We start from the raw sequence: 20,195 nt of genomic DNA on the forward strand, positions 1-20,195 counted from the left end.
TCATAATTTCCCTTATCGTTTTATTCCATTCTCATTTGGTTGTGGAGCATCGCCATTGACGGAAGCTATCCGAACATTTGAGCCTGAAACCATTTTCTCTAGAGATCGGGATAACTTTGATTTATTGCACAATAATTACAAAGTGTTGTCTTATGTTGGTATTCTAGTACATCCTGTTTTTTCTGAAGAGACAAGAGGCGTGTCTTGACTTTTTTTTACGCAAGAGAAGAATCTATAATTTATCGTGCAACAAAGCAGAACCCATCTGAGAACAGATCTAGACTGCTGTTCAACATGATGGTAAAATCGTTTGTTGGGTGAAGAGCCCTGCATGCAGGACATGGTGTGAGCAGGAGCAACCGGTACTCACTATTACCGCGATATTGGAAAATCAATACCAACTACGTCTGTGATTAAGTCATGCAACCGCAATAACCTGTGACACGGGGATGAGTTTCATTCACATTAGACATGATATTATACATGTACCTATGATAATAGGATATCAATGAATCATACAACCGATACTCAAACACCAATAAACTACAATATAAGTTCTTCAACCGCTAAAATATAATCAACAGGTTTCTACAAAAGTAGTGAACTGGGGTCATAGTTTAATAGATGAAGCAACTTGACATTACTGACATGTTGTTTACCAAAGGTGGGGCTCCAGTTACTCGGAGCGTTTTTATTTCATTTTATGGATGGATGCCTACTGCTATGGTATATTTGTAGGGGGTAGGACTCTCTGTCCCTGCACATCAGTCTGGCCCAAGCCGTGGTCTAGTGTGGTCATCTCTATAGCAGCATCCAGCATATATAACATATTAACGGTCAGATATCCTATATATAGTCTTAGGTGGTAATCAAATTTTCCCAGTGAATGCAATATGGAGCCATTAGGGGCCAATGTAACACCAGAAAACGCCTGGAGTGGTAATCTCAGTCTGTAGAACGTCACGACATGTGCTGATGTACGACACGTGTAAATGGACATTTTACGGCCCCGCGACCTGAGATACATCTTCTGGGATGGGGATGGGCGTGGAAACATTCAGGAGCAGTCCGCGTGAAATCGGTTAAAAGGGAGCAGAGAAACGATTCTGGTGCCGCAGAAATTTCAGGCAGGCTGTGATAGAACAAATCGCAGACAAATATCTATAATGATTACGTTTTTTATTACATGAATATAAGAATATTGCTTATAAGTGCGTCACCACTATGCATTGTATTGTTTGCATGTTGAAATAAAATAATATATCTAAGATATGACACAAGCACGACTATCCCACGAATTCCTTTAATTTGCGACCGCACGACGTGTGTGACCTGGCCCTCGGGCCCTGAAGAGAAGAGACACTCGTCTGTGTCTGTGATTGCACGGCGACGTGGATCGATTTGCTCGTTAAGATGTGTAGTTGCTCGGATGGTGTCATGAAAATATCATTAGGCTGCTCAATACGCTTTGAAATGTCAGTGGGGTGAGAGGAGGTCCCGGAACAATTAAACTTTATACACGTGTGAGTGTTGATCACTTTCTAATGATTCATAAATTTTTCTCAGAATTCAATTGACAAAATTCCAATGAAACTACAATTTTCTGATAGCAAAGAATATGTTTGTTCTATCTGTATTGTATTGCCCATGCTGGAGAGAATATGCTCATCTCAGTTGGCTTCAGAATGTTACGACAGGTCACCAAGTTGTTTAGATATTTCTTTTATGTCACTACATATCATTTTCTAGTTCGTACAAGGGAAGGAAAAACGTTTTGACATACTAAGTAGTGAGTGTCCGACATTGTTAGGAGCCACGCGAGAAGTCATACAGATGAACAGTGATGGATTTCCACCTGGGAGTAGGAAATGTAAAAACAAAAGGAGGCAAGGGACTTTGATATGAGAGCAGAATTCTATAGACAAAGAACTAATTTTTACATGTTACATTTTCTGTATTTTGTTGTCTTTTAGATCACACCTTTGCATCTTGCATCATATCCCAAATATGAAATCAAGGGTTATACAAATCTAATCTTGGTCGCTCGACGGTCGTGCAGCGATCGCCTAGTGAAATGGGACTGTAAAAATGGCGGCTGTGTGGTAGGTTCATGATAACACGTACTGCAGAGGACAGGTCAGGGAAGATTACTGCATGATTGCATGTTGGTCTGGGATGACCTGTAATATCCGACCAGTACCCCTAACGGATTTGACATGAACACCAAATGTACCCCACAGGACAGGGAACGTATCAGATTAACGTTCTTTATCGAAGACGAAATTTGTCCGGAAAAGGTTGCCTGAGAAATTTGAATTCTTCCCTTACGTGATGGGGAAAATGGGAACCGCGAAAGAACACATTACAATGAAAGTTTGTTAGGTATTATCTCGTCCCTTGATTTCATCGAATATGACACCGTCATTGCGTGGACCTATGTCGTTAGATGTAGATCAAAGATTAACACATCAGTGGTCGAGCATGAAACAAAAATTCAATATTTCAAAAATGGTTATCATCACTTATTTCCGTTGGACAATAACACTTCTGCTCGGATGAGCCATCTGTTATTTTGATTTGTACATTATTGTTTTGAGATGGTGCCGAGCTATCTCGCCAATATCTACCATCCTTTCTTTCCAAACAAGTCAGAAGATTTCGTTTTGTGTACTGGTCTACATTTATCTCGGTCTTATTAACCAGAGCCAACGTCAACGTCAGGGGTTATATATAAAGGTACTGTTTTTCACTGGCCAAATTGTTGTCATACTGTGCGTACATGTACTAAAAGAGAGCCTCAACTCTAAAGATAAAGCATTGCCAGTTCTAAGGGAGATTAAAAACAGATGCAAATTTCGCACTTGCTTCTAATTTTACCATGATTAACAATTCATAGGCACCACCAAGTATATGTTAGTAAGCTTTCAATAAGCCGGTTGTTTTTGCCCGGGAGAATTATTCCAAGAATTACAGGACAGAAATAGCACCATTTAGTATTTTATAGAGATAATAATAAGATGATGTACATTTAATATCCATTGAATACGGTAGCTTTTTCTTAATGCATGTATGTATATGTCAAACAATCACTGACAATGAAATATATCTGTAATGTTTAATAAATGAGGAAGGATATAATGGATTCTATTTACTAACACACTACTGATTCTGATGAATATCGTCTATTGTTTTCCAGTAACTCTCATCCCAGAGAGTCAGCTGTAATTGACAGGTTTATTACAGTCACTGCCGATGACTCATTGGGTCAGGTGACCAGGGTCAAGGCCTGAAGGACTACCATCCAGGGACTGATCATTATTCAAGGGAAATAGAAGGGGAAATTTGAGGATGAAAGATGGAGGTTCTTGGTTTTTAGGTTCTCTAAGTAATTTGGAAGAGGTGCATGAAATTGATGTTAATGAAACAGCATATGCATATTTTATGTTTATTTTCTATATCGAATCAACCCTCCCTGTGAAAGAATGGTTCATCCCGTTGCCTGAGTCACGCGCGTCTCCAAGGCGCTTCCCTGTGTCACCATGGATGTTGTCACAACATCTCCCGACCTGTCATTCCGGTAGATTGGGGGCTGAACGTGCAAACAGGGACCGTTTGCCGGTGACAGATTCTGTCAGTGTCAGACGAGCGGAATACCCGCCCGTCGCCATGGCAGCAGGGTGGGCGGGAAATTAAATCATACACGTCTTCAATCATACGGCGGGCGAGCCGGAAGTCAGCGGTTGTTTACGTGGCGATATCATGTCAATCATGACTCCACAATATTATAGTGAACAGATATGTCACTACATTTGTACTTAAAAGATAAAAGATATGGAAAATTACTCTAGAATTGTTAGAATATGTGCTGATAAAGGAGACAACCTTAATGGCCCCCAAATCTGAATAACAATGACGCAATAACCCGGTCGGTGAAAGTAAATATTTGCGGAAGTGAAAGTGCCATGAATCGACCTTTGTATCGGCAACAATGACCTCTTTAAACATCTGCCCCTCCCCAACCGTGCCGTGTCCCATCGATTATGATACAATCAAGGCTTATCTCATGAACATAACTACAAAATCGAATCAATGAAGGTAACGTATACGTATAGCTGCAACCCTCCCAACTCCCCTCCCCTCCTGCTAAATGATATCATACATGCCGGTACATTCCGTCACACAGATCAATATGATGTTCCGGCGCTACCGTGCAATATAGAACCGTGCCTGCCCACCTACCTTGTAATCGCACGCGAATTCTGGATCCTGAATCTCAGTAATATAAACTCCATGAGTCGTTGTCATGATCGCGAGACGTCGCCGTACTGTGGTGTCCACGTTAGCGCCTCGCCATGACTTATAACACAATCCGCACGCGCGTCTTGTGCCGAATTATGTATGAAGCACCGACAGCTCTCTGGAAAGATGCCACGAACTCTGAACCGCCTGGATAGGCAATCAGAGAGGTGTGGGTTTGGTGTACATGTCCGACAGATCTTGTTCCTCCAGCCAGCTAGCGAGATTTGACTTTCATTAAGGATCACGGCAGCGGAAGTAAAAATGTGAGCGGGTCATGCCAGCTTGACTGGGTGATTCTGAGTACAGCTGGCAAATTACTCTTCTTTATTTACGGAACATTATCCAACATAGTGCTCCCCCAATTTCTGATATAAAGTATTACAACAGCAGCGAAATCATTTTATAATTTATCTGCTAGTATTTATGAATCTTCAGGGAAACTTCCTCAGGGAAATCTATTACAAGGTGTTATGATGAATCAATATCGATAGAAATCGTTTACCAATATGCAAAGTGTTCCTAGACTATCACGGTGAGACTATTGGTCAGACCTATTGTATCGAAGTATCAAATAAATACGTTATTCATTGCATATGCAAAGTATCCAGCTTTTCATATGTGAGTCAACATATAGAGATGATTTATCGCAAGTGAGGGAATGTTATAATTCATAACGAGAGGCAGAGTAAATCAATTAGTAATACGTATCACAAATTACGCAACGCCATATAGCATATGCATTATGAATGATTTATGACATATAACAGCGTCTATTCTTTAAGTAGGCTTGCAAACGAAAGACCCTTGAGGTAGATTAGAGTGCATCTTGCTTGTCGGTAGTTTTGTAGTACTGTTGAACCTTGATATATTGTATTTCATACCCGGTCTGTATAGACTTACACACGATAAATCTCCGAACATTCTATTAAGAAAGGTCACAGAAACCCGTTAAACGCATTTTCTCCCTGTCCCCGAAAGTAGCTAGCTAATTGCTATACATAAATCGCTGGAACGTTAGTTAGCAGAGTCACAGAGGACATCACATAGAGTCTATAGACATACATGCTGTGGGGAGAAGTTGACTTTGCACGACACAACAGGAACTGACTGCCCGTCTGTACTACCATTTGTTGCGGCAGGGTGTTACAGCAGGAAGTCCGGGCCACATGGGGACAATTAGGTCAAGGCAACTGGGTCGACAAACTGGCTTACAAAAATGTTTCTGACTGTGGGAACGCAAACTATGGTGACCGGTCATCGGGGGCTCCGGACTATAGCAACGTGAACGGCAACTCGAGCTGCCTCGCCGCTTTTACAACTAAAATGCCGTGGAAGATATAACCGTCTGAATCACAAATTACTTGTAACGAGCACATATGAAGGTACATTGTATCAAATTAAGTATTTCGATATGCGCGATTAGATGGTTCCGATTACATTTTGCTCGGAATGTCTGACTAAAAACTACGGGCTATGCTCTTTGCGTGGCATTGGAGTAAGAAATACCGCGAAAGTGTTCTTTGGCCATTGAAGTACTTTTCAGTCTGTCAAATGTGCCTTGCAGAGATGCCATCGCTTCATTACCTCGCTCTGGTATGCATAAGCAATGTTTTTCAAGCTTCAAAGGTAATCAATATAAATTTCGTGCCCTGCGGGAAACATAAGGTGACTGGCCTTACATGTACATACTCCCATCAAAATTATAATCGATATTAAATACTGAATCTCAGCAAAGCTTTTCAAGGCATGTAGTGTTCCTCAAAGACCTCAAAGAATTTTGAGAAGCCTGGGTACCCTCCGCTGTAGTTACCACCGGCTCTGTCTGGTCGTCTCAGCTAACATACACACACAAATGACAACATTGACTGAGAGATTCAATGCTTGAGGGAATTTATTATAACACCTATCCTTGTAAGACTTGTAATGATAATCTTATCAACTTCAAAACTAATCCCTGGAATCCTAGAATCAGGTGCATATACCCCTTACCAATAAGATAATCTTTATTATAGATATATGGGAAATGTTTGAAACATGATATCGCAGTCTGGTAAAATGCTGTCCGATATTCAGAGACCAAAATGTTCATAAGTTTCCCTAAAAAGAAAGATGTGGCAAAAAGACGGGCTCGTCCGGGAGTCGAACCCGGGACCTCTCGCATCTTAGAAGGATGAAGATGTTCCCTAAGCGAGAATCATGCCACTAGACCAACGAGCCCTGCATGCTTCCCTTGTGCTGTTCTCCTTCCCTTATACCAGCCTGGTTATCACCTCATCTGAACCCTGCCAGCCTCACGTGCGGACCAGATGTTTGCAGGGAACCCGCACGTGATTGCCTTCTGCAGTTCTTCCTCAGTTTGACAGGAGGCAATGCACTGTGGATTTTAGCGTTTTGCAGTTGAGGTAACGCTTTCGTTTGCCTGCACCAGGATTCAGTATTCTACATACTAAAACATTCTGCATACTTAAACTTTGCAAGAGCTAACATCATCCTTTTGGAATTTGTTGTAGATCTACAGGAAGTGAAAACATTGATGCCAAAGCCCTAATATTACCAACCAAGTAGCAACTTATTGTACCCCATCTCCGAATGTGTATTTGAAATAGCATCGTACACCCAAATCTAAAGAATATCTTAGGAATATCATGTCGAAAAAGATTTCTTGCAGGTGACACTAGTTGATTGTGAGTTGACTTCTCGTAGACCGACTGCGCGTGCGGTAATGCACGAATCTGCAAATAAAATATGAAAATACTCTTACAACAAGATATCACATCACAACAATTTTATACATCTATTTCTTTACCTCTTGGTTGGTACATGCAAATGGTGTTCACTCTCTCATCGATAATCTGAGAAAAGGTGCATTTTTTACTGTTGAAAGGTATGTGGCTGTCGGGTAGGGAAGTCCTCCGACACGTGTCCACGGGATGCACGAGTAAATGGCGGTAATTTAAGTTCGACAAGAACCTAACTCATTTTCCCCGACCTTCCGGTCCAGACTTAGGCCTGGCATAATATTTAAACCCTTCTTTGTTTGGTTAAGCCTGTGTACATACACGAAACAAAACAAAACATCACAGCGTTTTTTGTGATCTTGTCACACAGACCAACAAACACCATTGAACGTAACCTCGAAGGTAGGCTATTGAAACTTATTTCACGTACCCGAGCACAGGAACGGTGATGATGAAGCTGATCGCCGGGCCGATGAGGAAACCGAAGCCGGGGAACCAGTGCAGAGTCGCCCGGTACACGGGAAGGAACACCAGCGACTGTGTCAGCTTGTTGATGGCTTCAAAACAGTACAGGAGCGCGAACACTGAGCCTGAAAACAGCGAGAACTGGCATCAGTACAGCAACAGGAAGGGGCAGTTTGAAATATTGAAACACAGGTAAATGGAAGAAAACAAGTCAAGCTTTTCTATCACGGTTAGAACAATGACATGTGCCATCTGGGACCCAGACAACTGAGTGTGCAGTATATGAACATAGAAACATAGACATAGATGTACCTTGTCGGTCCTGTGGAACAAGTTTAGACATTCCAGAAGTGATGACAGAATGCTGCATTCGGCCTAACATTCGGACACAGGGGACTGTAGGAAACAGGACAAGGGAAAGAAAGTTAGCCACAGGTAGGCAGCCACTTTATCTAACATAAACCACACACGCCATTTTGTATGTAAATATATATATATATATATATTATATATTATATATATAATATATAACGACCCAATCAGCCAGCCATCTCATACACCCATCAACCAAATATCGCTACGACCAGTTTGAAAATAGGAAGAGCTCTCACCTATGAACGGAATGATGTCCCGGTGTGGAAGGTAAGCAGACACGGCCATGAGTATGTTTGCCAGCACGTCGGACAGGATGCCTATCTGTGCGATCCACAGGTCATCCATGAGGCGCCCCAACAGACGGATTCCCACCGCACTCATTATGTATGCTCCAAGGTACATGACAGCAAGGAGTATACCAATCTTAGCAGGATCCCAACAAAAAGGCGAACCCATCAAGAAGAGATTCAGTATCTCAGAAAAAGGCCCATCAGCAAAATGCGTGGAAATGTAGGCAATGTAATAGCAGCCCAACATGCCCCAGTCGATATTGGAATTTTTGACCGAGCTGCATGCTCGCCTGAAAGCGCTGACATACGACCACGAAAATAGTTCTTTTTTGGACCTCGGCAAAGACTCGGGAAGAAGTCGTACGTACAGAAATATGAAAACAAACAGTCCTAATGGGATCCACATCGATGTGGTGAAAGATTTTTGCCATTGAACCCAGAGACCCGACGATATGTACCCAAGCGCAATGCCGATACCTTCAAAAGCACTGAGCACAGCCAGTCGAAATGTAAGTTGGGAGCGGGGTGTTATGTCGGCTAAGTAGGCCTTGATGCCAACAAATGGAGTGAAACAGTAACCAAAAAGACCAACAAATGTGATACCAATGATGACAAATTCGAAAGAAAACCTAAATCCCATTAGTAGCAGATACAAGGTGGCTTGGATGATTCCTCCGAAGATTGGAGGCACGATAGCGACCTTTCTCCTTCGGCTTAGATCGCTCCAAACCCCAAAGAACACGGCAGAGAAGCACGCTGCCATATACAGGCCCATGTTATGGTACAGAAGCTGTTGTGAAGCGCCAGCCTGGGCCTTCTGTTGAGCCAGGTACCCGGGATCAGACATGTTTAAGAAACACTTGGAGGAATTGTCGTTCCAAACAAACGTGATGTTACTATTTTCACATTGTTTGTAGTACAGAAACTCCTTCAAAAGGGGACTTTGTATACCAATGGCGAGAAGAAAGAACGTGGGGATGGGTTCGATCGGTAAGCGGCATGCTGAAGCGGTGTCTTTTGCAGTCCTTTTGTTACCGTCTAAGAGTGGCTGTGTCTCTGACTTGTCAGCTTCATTTTCCGTGTCGTCTTCGAATTCAGTCATTTTCTCCGACGTTAATGACACCTGCTCTGCTCTGAATTTACTGTGGGAGAATGAAAATAAGGTAAAGTATTTTGGCGTTGTTTTGAAATTACTTTTGATAAGCTGACAAATTAGAAAAAGGAATTGCCATGATAAGACCTACCCACCTACCAAATTTCATGACCATCCATCCATAGCTTCTTGAGTTATCGTAAAAACGAAAACAGAAAAGTTACTAACTAGCATGCGCGTACTCTGACCAGAGCAAATTTCTAGAATTTTTCAGAACTGGACGCATAGTATGCTAAAAGGCTCCATCCCAAAGGCGTCGCCAAAACATACCTCTTAACAAGTTGACCCAAATGTCCATCTACTGGAAAGGTCGTTACACAGAAAGAGGAGTAGCTGAGAGATAGACAACTAAAAAGGCAGCGTGGTGATTGGGAGGATCAGTCATATATGTAGGAAAGAGCATTCTTCCCCCTCAAGCAAATGTAGTCAGAGGCAAAGGAGTGGTACGACAATTTATGGACAGACAAGGGACCCTATCGTCACTCGAAAAATATCTTAAGGGGCCAATTATCATCATCTTTCATCTTAGGATCAGGAAAATATCTTGGTATCCAGGTGTGAAAGGATAACACAATTTTCACCCCGACAAAATGAAGGGGAAAATTGAATATTATGATGGAAGAACCTTCTGATCGTCAGAGCTTGTCATAATAATGTATTTTGTCTTTGTATTTTTAATATTATTAAGTAACAAATTCTTCCTCGCTAGCAAACAAACCTGTCTTTCAAGCTCTGATCTCGTGTGCATCGCAGCACGGCTGCTAGAGAAAAGAGGTGTTCGTACCATCCTATTACCTGCTGAACTGCTGTTTAACTTATGAGGAAGAATTTTTAACTGTGATTTCAAACGCAGCGTATTTTCGACTGCACAACGCCAATTTGAGCCAAGGAATAAATCCACCCCATCCTTATGTACAACTCTAGTAGTAAAATACTAGTAAAGATACTAGCACAACCTCGGACTCAAACCAGGGTCAAAAAGCTTAATCTCAAAACCCTAATTGTCTACGCCACGAAACATCTCAGCGATCAAGGAGCATCCTAAACTTTTCCGTTCTGTAATATGGTATCGACCGTTTCAAATCGACCGTATATGAGACGGAAATTAGCCCCGGCGATCTCTCGTGAAAGTCAGAATACGATGAAATGCGGAGAAACCTGTCCATACTACAACTAGACATGAAGTTTAGATCGGAAAAATACTTGGAGTGGTATGAACACTCGGAGGTCAGTCATACGTGTTAAACACTGCAGCAGGACCACTGCTTAGAACGTACCCGGGTATATTCTGGCTAGGAGTAGAGTCTGGTCTGCTCCTCAGGGGGCCTGCAAAGTTTGACTACGAGTTGCTGAAGTGTTGCGACTTACCGACTGAGTTCCCGGTTATCACGGCGAGATTGGCGTCTGGAGTTCTACTCCGTCTTCTGCGTGTTAAGAGTACGGAGAATTGAAACGTCTCTGGAAGACTTTCTCTGAAACTGGGAGAACCCTTAAATACCATGCAGGGCAAATGACCAAAACCAGATCTCTTAAGTTGACCAAATGCCCACCTACGCCCTCACCCGACCCACTTTCACGGGGCGTCATGAAAAGGTCGTGACACCCAAAGAGGCGTGGCTGAGAGAGCCATCTAACATCTAAAAAGGTAACGTACAACTCTGTCATTGGAAGGGCCAATCACGTGAGATGAGCATTCTTTCCCCTAAAGCAAATGTAGTCAGAGACAAAAGAGTGGTACAATGTATTACTAGTATATCTCCGACGACCAATTACGGACAGACAACGGACGCTGTCGTCACTCGAAAAATATTTTAGGGGCCAATTATCATAATTTTTCATCTTATGAAAGTGCAGTCAGGAACAATCAATCAGTGACATATCTAAGCAACAAGGTGTGAAAGAATGGCACAATTATCACCCCGACGAAATGTAGAGGAAATTAAAGCATAGAATATGTAGTTGGATGAAAATATCTTACAATTTGTGTTTGTAAGATTGTCTTTTTGTAAAAAAAAAGGCGGACAAAATCCGATTCCTCTAAATTGTCTTCATGTTCGACAACCGACAACAGTCTTATAGCCCTTTTGTTAAGGCCATGTTGATTTGATTATGTGGATGGCATTCCATGGGAAACCCAAAACTGATGCGAGCGTGCGATTAGAAGTTTGACGCCGTTGCTTGCGCCGATAACATGTAGTGCTTGCTTTTTTCCATGAATCACGTTCTCTCGATTTCTGGCCATTTGAGAGGTAGGAATATTTGTGTGATACACATAACACGCCTATCAAATTTGTAATCGATATTAAATATTAGATCTCAGGAAAGCTTTTCAGGGCATGTAGTGTTCCTCAAAGAATTTTGAGAAGCCTGGGTACCATCCGCTGTAGTTTACCACCGGCTCTGTCTGGTCGTCCCGGCTAACATACACACACGCACAAAGGACAACATTGACTGAGAGATTCAATGCTTGAGAGAATTTATTATAACACCTATCCTTTTAAGAGATGTAAAATAATTTTATCAACTTCAAAACTAATCCCTGGAATCCTAGAATCAGGTGCATATACAATTTATCAATATTTATTATAGGTACCCGGGAAACGTTTTTAAAACGTATCATATCGTGGTCAGGTAAACAGCTGTCCGATATTCAGAAACCGGCATGTTCATGTCTTTTTATTTTATCTAAAAAGAAATATGTGGCAAAAAGACGGGCTCGTCCGGGAGTCGAACCCGGGACCTCTCGCATCTTAGAAGGATGAAGATGTTCCCTAAGCGAGAATCATGCCACTAGACCAACGAGCCCTGCATGCTTCCCTCGTGCTGTTCTCCTTCCCTTATACCAGCCTGGTTATCACCTCAGCTGAACCCCGCCAGCCTCACGTGCGGACCAGATGTTTGCAGGGAACCCGCACGTGATTGCCTTCTGCAGTTCTTCCTCAGTTTGACAGGAGGCAATGCACTGTGGATTTTAGCGTTTTACACTACATCGTCAGGTATAGCTTTGGTATCCCTGTCTGCTTCATAATATATAGGCACCATGGTTCAGTATTCTGTATACATAAACATGTAGTGATCCAAGGACGCAAGCGCTAACATCATCGCTTTATAGTTTGTTAATTGCAGATCTATAGGAAGTGTAAACATTGAAGTCAAAGCCCTTCTATTACCAACTTATTGTGCCTCATCAGTTTTGACCTGAACATGCACTAGTAGTTGGAATTGAATCGTACACCCAAGTCTAAAGAATATCATAGGAATATCATGTGGAAATGGAAAAACATTTCTCGCAGTTAACGTTGAGTCTAGTTGATCGTGAGTTGACTTTTCGTAGACCGACTGCGCGTACGGTAATGCACGAATCTGCAAATAAAATAAGAAATTACTTTTACAACAAGATATCCTACTTCACATCTATTTCATTACTACTTGTTGGTACAGCCAAATGGTGTTTACTCTCTCACCGAGAATCTGAGAAACTATGTATTTCTCACTGTTGAAAGGTGTGAGGTAGGGAAATCCTCCGCCTCTTGTCCACACGGGATTATATGCCTGTAACATTCAGTTTGACAAGAACCCAGCATCTTATGTTTCCAGCCCCTGGTTCACACCTAGGCCTCACCTAATATTCATTCAAACCTTACTTCCTACGGTTAAGGCCTGTGTACACAACGTTATACATAAAGACATAACAACATTTTATCTGATCAAACACCATTGAACGTAACCTCGAAGGTAGGCTATTGAAACTAATTTCACGTACCCGAGCACAGGAACGGTGATGATGAAGTTGATGGCCGGGTTGATGAGGAAAACGAAGCCGGGGAACCAGTGCAGAGTGGCCCGGTACACAGGAAGGAACACCAGCGACTCTGTCAGCTTGTTGATGGCTTCAAAACAATACAGGAGCGCGAACACTGAACCTGAAAACAGAGAACACCAATACAGCGACAGAAGGGGATGTGAGAAAACAGCTTCCCTCGCTTTGCATAGTTTCAAACATTTAAAAAAGGGAAAGGAAATGAAAAAAGTCAAGTGTTTGTATCACAGTTCTATCAATAACATGTGCTGTTTAGGACCTACACACGGTAAAAATGTACAGTATATAAAAAGCGTAGAAACATAGTATAGAGGTACCTTGTCGGTCCTGAGGAACAAGTTTAGACATTCCAGAGCTGATGACACAATGCTGCATTCGGGCAAACATTCTGACACACGGGACTGTAGGAAACGGGACAATGAAAGGATTAATGAAAGGTTTATTCATCAAAACACATAGCAGCCATATGACAAGCGAAAGAAAGTTACCTATAGCCACATGTAGCTACATTATGATAATAACTTTAGGTAACATTAACGATACATGCAAACATATAGTAACGAAGCAACAAACTATCTAACACATCAATCTACTCATCAACCAACCATCTATATGTACATGCTTTTCAACTCAAGTTTGAAAATAAGACGAGCACTCACCTATGAACGGAATGATGTCCCGGTGCGGAAGGAAAGCTGACACGGCCATGAGTGTGTTTGCCAGCACGTCGGACAGGATGCCTATCTGTGCGATCCACAGGTCATCCATGATGCGCCCTAACAGACGGATTCCCACCGCACTTATGATGTGATATCCGAAGTACATGGCAGCAAGAAGTATACCAATCTTACTAGGATCCCAACAAAAAGGTGAATTCATCAAGAAGAGATTGACTATCTCAGAAAAAGCCCCATCAGCAAAATGCGTGGAAATGTAGGCAATGTAATAGCAGCCCAACATGCCCCAGTCGATGTCGGAATTTTTGGCCGAGCTGCATGCTCGTCTGAAAGCGCTGAAATGGGACCACGAAAACAGGTCTTTTACGGACATTGGCAGAGATTCGGGAAGAAGAAGTACGTACAGAAATATGAAAACAAACAGTCCCAAAGGGATCCACATTGATGTGGTGAAAGACTTTTGCCATTGAACCCAGAGACCCGACGATACGTACCCAAGCGCAATGCCGGTACCTTCAAAAGCATTGAGCACAGCCAGTCGAAATGTAAGTTGGGAGCGGGGTGTTATGTCGGCTAAATAGGCCTTGATACCAACAAATGGAGTGAAATAGTAGCCAAAAAGACCAACAAATGTGATACCTATGATGACAAATTCAAAAGAGAACATAAACCCCATTAGTAGCAGGTACAAGGTGGCTTGGAGGATTCCTCCAAAGATTGGAGGCACGATAGCGACCTTTCTCCTTCGGCTTAGATCGCTCCAAACCCCAAAGAACACGGCAGAGAAGCACGCTGCCATATACAGGCCCATGTTATGGTACAGAAGCTGCTGTGAAGCGCCAGCCTGGGCCTTCTGCTGAGCCAGGTACCCGGGATCAGACATGTTTAAGAAACACTTGGAGGAATTGTCGTTCCAAACAAACGTGATGTTGCTATTTTCACATTGTTTGTAGTACAGAAACTCCTTCAAAAGGGGACTTAGTGTACCAATGGCGAGAAGGAAGAACGTGGGAATGGGATCGATCGGTAAGCGGCATGTTGAAGTGGTGTCTTCTGCAGTCGTTTTGTTACCGTGTAGGAGTGGCTGTGTCTCTGGCGTTTCAGCTTCGTTCTCCGTGTCGTCTTCAGTCATTTTCGCCCTTGTTAACGACACCTGCTCTGCTCTGAATGTACTGTTCGAGAAGGAAATACGGTATTTTGGTGTTGTTTTGAAATAATTTTTTGAAAATTTTAACGCCGCAAAGCGTTTAACGTTGGAATCTGGATATATACGTAAATATTTCCAATATTACCTGCACTATTGTCATTGGGTTCCATTGTATGACGCAATTATGTGAGAAAGGCAATTGTTTTCATTGATCGACGCTCAGTAAATAGACTTTGTCCACCACCTATCCATTTCTGCCACTGCCAAACTCAACTGTCGTCTTACTGACCTTTCGATGCTCCGTGTACTTTGACACTTTTAACCGCCCTTCCTCGCCGTTGCTTGCGCCGGTAACATACAGTGATTGCTTGTTTCCATGAAGTACGTTCACTCAATATCTGGCCATTTAAGAGGTAGGAATATTTGTGTGACATAACGACAATCACTTTAGAAAAATTAGAAAGAACCAAGAAGTCACAACGCTGAAAAGTTAAAGCAATGTGTATTATGCTGATTGTGACTTGATATGTATACATATTTGTAATTACGAGCGAAATTGTCCAAGTCGTTTAGATACAATAGATCGCTTCTGATTTCAACAATGAATAGTTAAATGAAATGAAATGACAAACCTTGTCTCTGGCAAACCTTGGTCAAAATGACAGAGGCTGATCATGTGTCTGACCGGTGATATAGGTCACGTGCGTCAAACACAAAGGTTTCGTTAAACTTTAACCGATACGGCAGTCTGGTACGAGTAATCAGCTAATCACCAAGCAGACGTTGGGAGACAAAATATCTGCACTTCATAGTTCCCATTTTACAAGGAGGCAGTTGGTAACAGAAACAGGCAGTTAGAAAAACGTGTTTGAAGATCAGTTATTACTTTTCTAATACTGCGACAGGTTTTGTGATTACGTGAGTACGATAACGGCTTGTGGATAAATGTTACTTGTAGGCCAAAAAGTCTTTCACGTTTTCCTTGGTCATAAATGCCTCTCTGAAAACTCAATAACCCTGTTTTAAAGAATTTTTCTTAGACAATATAATAAATACTGAGACTGAACTGTGAAAGGCTTTAGATCCAATCTTTATTCATTGCATTTCCTATCTTGATATATATAATTACTCACTCTTGACCAATCAATTAATGCATACAAAATATGGTGTGATAGTACAATGTATCACCTATGAAACTTTTGAAAAACGATCACAGTATTATATGTACATCAGTTTCAAATCATTTCTTTGTCATGGCTTTGAGGGGATCAAAATACAGAACAAGTGCACTTCTAGGAAATCCCTGAAACAGATTGGTACAAAAGGGGCGTAATACCAGATAGAGTCCATCTACAGATGAATGCTACCAGATATATGGGATGAGCATGGCAGTGTTGCGCCTGTACGCCAGGTATGCTGGGTTTTGTCCCCACCGTTTCATACCCTGACGCTCCAGGATGGGAATCCCGCTCAAACGTGTCAGGAGCAGGAACACAAACACGGGAGACACGGCGCTCAGGTGCTGGTAACCACGGAACACGGACGAGGCGGAGATGTAGAGACCTGTGTGGAGGAGAATCTCTCCAAGGTAGTTGGGATGACGACTCAGCGACCACAGGCCGCTCTGGATAAACTTGTCCTGCAAGGAGAAACAGTTACAACCATCTTATTTTAGCATTTTTCTTTCATCATCCTATAATTTTTTATCTCAGTCAAATAGGTATCATATTTTTGTCTGATTACCTTGGTGGAATTTGCACCACTAGCATTTTGAATCAGTTTCAGTTTATTATGATTATGACCCTTTAGCCCGTTAGGGCTAATCTTCCAGGGCTCATTCCACATTACACACACAGTACAAATATATACATATGACTACAAGTTTGCATACACGTTGAGGTCACACGTCAGACAAGGTACTAATCAGTTGAACAACCAAGCAGAGGCTGTATCTAACCTTTTCCAGATTGATGGTCAGAATTACTTTTTATTCTGTATCAAGTTCAGGTGCCTTGACTGGATTGCTTGGTTCATCTTCTGAACCAATCCTTCACCTGATTGGTCATGGTTTAATGCCACTCAATTTCGATTCGTCTCTGCTTCCACCTACATTTTTATATAATTGGTTTCATCTGACCCATTCCTCCACACTGATTGGCTGATACCGTACCACTCCCATACCTGATTGGCTGATACTGTAGCACTCCCATACCTGATTGGCTGGATTGTTCTTGAATGCAGATTTTTGATAGTCAGCGATGACTTCGACCAGCAGGCCGAGTGCCCACAGCCCCCACCCTACATAGTCCCTCTCCCCCAGGGCAGGGTTGTTCTTCTCTTCGTTCAGCAGGAGGGTGGGGAGGAGGGTGATAAAAACCCACAGGCCTGATGAACAGGATAGAGAAAACTGTTACAGAAGTGCATCTCATATATAGGGCAGTGCTGTAGATACATACAACTAAAAGTCATACTAATAGCAGACATCACTACACACAGACACACAGACAATAGAAGACCATCACTATTTCTGTAGCCATAGAAAATATCTGTAAGAATTGCGACATGTTTCACATAATGTGTCCTGAATACACAGCTAACTCAATGTTAGTACAACCTGTTCAAAGTGCTTACACCCCTTTATGTTTAGACAGCTCATGTTCCGATGAAACCCTATGGCAGAAACTAGGGGTGTCAGAACATAGGGACATTGGAACATATGGATGCCTCTGTTAAAAAAACAGGAGGCAATGCATAAATATGGAAAAGCTGTCTTTATTTAGATACACTAGTAGTAGTAGTAGTGGTGGTGGTGTAACTACATGTCATTGATTAAAATATGAAACACACATGTGCACGAAAAGTCCTACAAAATGCAGACAAAGGTGTTCAGGTGACCTTGTATAGTCCAGTACATCAGGAATAACTTAGGGTCCTTCCTGGCATGCTTGAACCTGCTGTCCCTGCCAGTCTTCAGCACCCGGTGTAACAGAAACAGGGCGAGTCTGGAAACAACGTGCAAATGTGTAAACATGAGTGTCTAATACAGTGCAGGGTAATAAACATCCATAAATTTCTTTCATTATGGTCTCTGTTTTAATTAACATCATCACACAGGTGTGCTCATATAACAACAAATGTGTACCTCACCTGAGAGCCCAGGTACAGACCATGCCTGTCTGGACCTTCTGACGCTGGTAGTATCGCCCTCCCCACCTCAGACTCAGCAGGGACAACAGGGTGAAGGTACCTCCACCTGGACATAAAACAGGACGTTAACAGAACTTTGTGGAAGCATCCAGGTAACCTAACACTGTGTAAATGTAGTACATTGTATTTGTAAGTTAGGCCACACCAAGTAAATTTTATGGATGACATCCTTTGGAGACCCTAAATCTAATGCGAGAGGGCGAAAAAAAAACAAGAAGGGCCCTAAAAAACAAGATGCCTAGATTAGAAATATACTAAGGGACCACAAATGTTAGGACACAAATTGAATGAGGTGACACAGTGTAACAAGCAAGAAGTCTTTTATTCATCATCAAAACAGCAATAAATCAGGTGGAACAGCAGTTGTCGTCCTGTCCTGTTTCTTTCATCACATTTTTGCAGGCCTGCAGAAACAAAGCATAAAATTGCGGCACTGTCGGCACTCTTTGGTCATAGTTATAGGAAGCAGAATTTCTTGTTTTTTTTCTAGGAACAGGCCAAAATCAATGCGCGCGCGGACGTCATCCATAAAATTTACTTGGTGTGGCCTTAGACATTAAGTAAAAGGTAATAGATGGCAGTAGGTGAGCCAACTATACATCCTGTTTGCATCATACATTAGTGAAATGTCACAAAATCCTCCCAAATCTTGTGTGTATTGAACACATTATGCCAAATAATGAATATTTTGGCACTTTGATAATATTTGCAGTAGCAAATTTGCGGTCTGTGGGCTATAACGTCATTTACTACCTGTATAATACGCCATCCAATTGGAGAGGTCGCCACAGTTATGATACTACATGCTACTAGACGTTGTATATGTACTAGTAGTCCTATATAAAGCGACCGGCCCATGGTCTGTCTCACCCCACCCCCCGACTGGACCGCCTTTTTCGCATTCTGGAGTGGACCACTCTTTCCACCAACCCTACAAAAACAGGCTGTAATTGTAAAAGCCTAGCCGTGTGTATATGACCTACATAGTCACGGGTACATAAATGTGTGCATGATGTGACTACACCGTCCCTACAAACCAAGGAGGTCTATCAGACCACTTACTTACCTGCCAAGTCGTAGAACTTTTCTGTCTGAAAGTAAGCAGCTATCGGAAACAGCGCCCACTGCACGCCGAAGGCCACGGCGGCCGCTCGAGCCAGCGAACTGCTCTCCAGTAGTGACACCACGCTCCCCATGTTGTCCACCTTTGGTAAGGCCGTTCCCGACAATAAATGTCCACTACAACCAACCTAAGTTACGCAAAACAACCCCCTAACTCATTTATGAACTTTGAACCCTTCGTCACCTGGACGTTTGTAAACAGAACCACTTCCGGGGGCGTTCTCTGAGGCAAAGCGTAATGGGTAATTTTCTTGAATCAATTTTGGTCAGAACCGCGGCGGGCAATTCAAACTACTGCGCTAACGTTCTTCCAGTACCGTGTTCAACATCGTGTACTTTTCCCAGAACACACCGTGTGTAGATTTTGCTCACTTTGTAATTCATTCTTTCAGTATAGTAATTTTAATACGTATAATCGATCCAAGGACGTTATATCAGTCTTGGTATAATAATGTCAATAATGTGACGGAAAGCGTAGAAGAACGACCGTCATACAGTCAATCGGAATCCTTCACTCTTGACAGGCTAAGCCAAGTTCGAAGGTGGTAGCGTAAGTCCTGTGGCAAAGTGTGCATTTTGTGCATGTCCATAGCCGCATGCGCGCGCGCAGCACAGCAGAAGTTGCTACTCTGAGATAGCGAGATCAGCACCAAGGACATCACCATTTCATTGTTAACACTGCGTGGTTGGACGCTTGTGTGCTTATACATGTGTGCACGACAGAGGGCGTGCATATCGTTTCAGGTAACATGCTGTTCCAGATCAAACCACTTTAAGATTGATAAATGAAGTTATCTTTTATTTCAAGGCAGTACACGTAAATTTCGTTCATTGTTTTCTGGTTTTAATGCAACTTCCTCACGGTCACCCCAACACCTACCCTTTACTAACTGCGTGTAAGA

General features: G+C 42.4%; 2 protein-coding genes and 2 non-coding genes across 4 annotated transcripts; all 4 read right to left on the reverse strand.

Annotated features, from left to right (window-relative positions):
* Positions 1–6,391: 6,391 nt before the first annotated feature.
* Positions 6,392–10,916, reverse strand: LOC109480725 (proton-coupled folate transporter-like). Its single transcript, XM_019782971.1, has 5 exons — positions 10,689–10,916; positions 8,114–9,309; positions 7,815–7,898; positions 7,468–7,627; positions 6,392–7,031 (listed from the first exon to the last, which is right to left on the reverse strand). The coding sequence occupies exons 2-5, from the start codon at positions 9,267–9,269 to the stop codon at positions 6,974–6,976; spliced, it is 1,458 nt and encodes a 485-aa protein (XP_019638530.1). The 5' UTR covers positions 9,270–9,309; positions 10,689–10,916; the 3' UTR covers positions 6,392–6,973.
* Trnap-agg lies at positions 6,424–6,516 on the reverse strand. Its single transcript has 2 exons — positions 6,481–6,516; positions 6,424–6,459 (listed from the first exon to the last, which is right to left on the reverse strand). It is a non-coding gene; the product is annotated as a tRNA-Pro (tRNA).
* Positions 10,917–11,873: 957 nt separating the features above from the next.
* Positions 11,874–19,484, reverse strand: LOC109480728 (proton-coupled folate transporter-like). Its single transcript, XM_019782974.1, has 9 exons — positions 19,238–19,484; positions 18,112–18,217; positions 17,860–17,966; positions 17,177–17,349; positions 16,332–16,603; positions 13,800–14,989; positions 13,458–13,541; positions 13,084–13,243; positions 11,874–12,683 (listed from the first exon to the last, which is right to left on the reverse strand). The coding sequence occupies exons 1-9, from the start codon at positions 19,365–19,367 to the stop codon at positions 12,626–12,628; spliced, it is 2,280 nt and encodes a 759-aa protein (XP_019638533.1). The 5' UTR covers positions 19,368–19,484; the 3' UTR covers positions 11,874–12,625.
* On the reverse strand, positions 12,033–12,125 carry Trnap-agg. Its single transcript has 2 exons — positions 12,090–12,125; positions 12,033–12,068 (listed from the first exon to the last, which is right to left on the reverse strand). It is a non-coding gene; the product is annotated as a tRNA-Pro (tRNA).
* Positions 19,485–20,195: the final 711 nt, after the last annotated feature.

Source organism: Branchiostoma belcheri, unplaced genomic scaffold, assembly GCF_001625305.1.
Source record: "Branchiostoma belcheri isolate BF01 breed outbred unplaced genomic scaffold, Haploidv18h27 scaffold52, whole genome shotgun sequence".
Classification (NCBI taxonomy): Eukaryota; Metazoa; Chordata; class Leptocardii; order Amphioxiformes; family Branchiostomatidae; genus Branchiostoma; species Branchiostoma belcheri.

Coding starts and splice junctions, on each gene's coding strand:
- LOC109480725 (XM_019782971.1), bottom strand. CDS start 9,269: ATGACTGAATTCGAAGACGACACGGAAAATGAAGCTGACAAGTCAGAG. Junction 7,628..7,814: donor TGTTCCACAGGACCGACAAG/GTACATCTATGT, acceptor CGCTGTTTTCAG/GCTCAGTGTTCGCGCTCCTG. Junction 7,032..7,467: donor ATCACCGTTCCTGTGCTCGG/GTACGTGAAATA, acceptor TTTTATTTGCAG/ATTCGTGCATTACCGCACGC.
- LOC109480728 (XM_019782974.1), bottom strand. CDS start 19,367: ATGGGGAGCGTGGTGTCACTACTGGAGAGCAGTTCGCTGGCTCGAGCG. Junction 18,218..19,237: donor AAAGTTCTACGACTTGGCAG/GTAAGTAAGTGG, acceptor TTTTATGTCCAG/GTGGAGGTACCTTCACCCTG. Junction 13,244..13,457: donor TGTTCCTCAGGACCGACAAG/GTACCTCTATAC, acceptor CTCTGTTTTCAG/GTTCAGTGTTCGCGCTCCTG.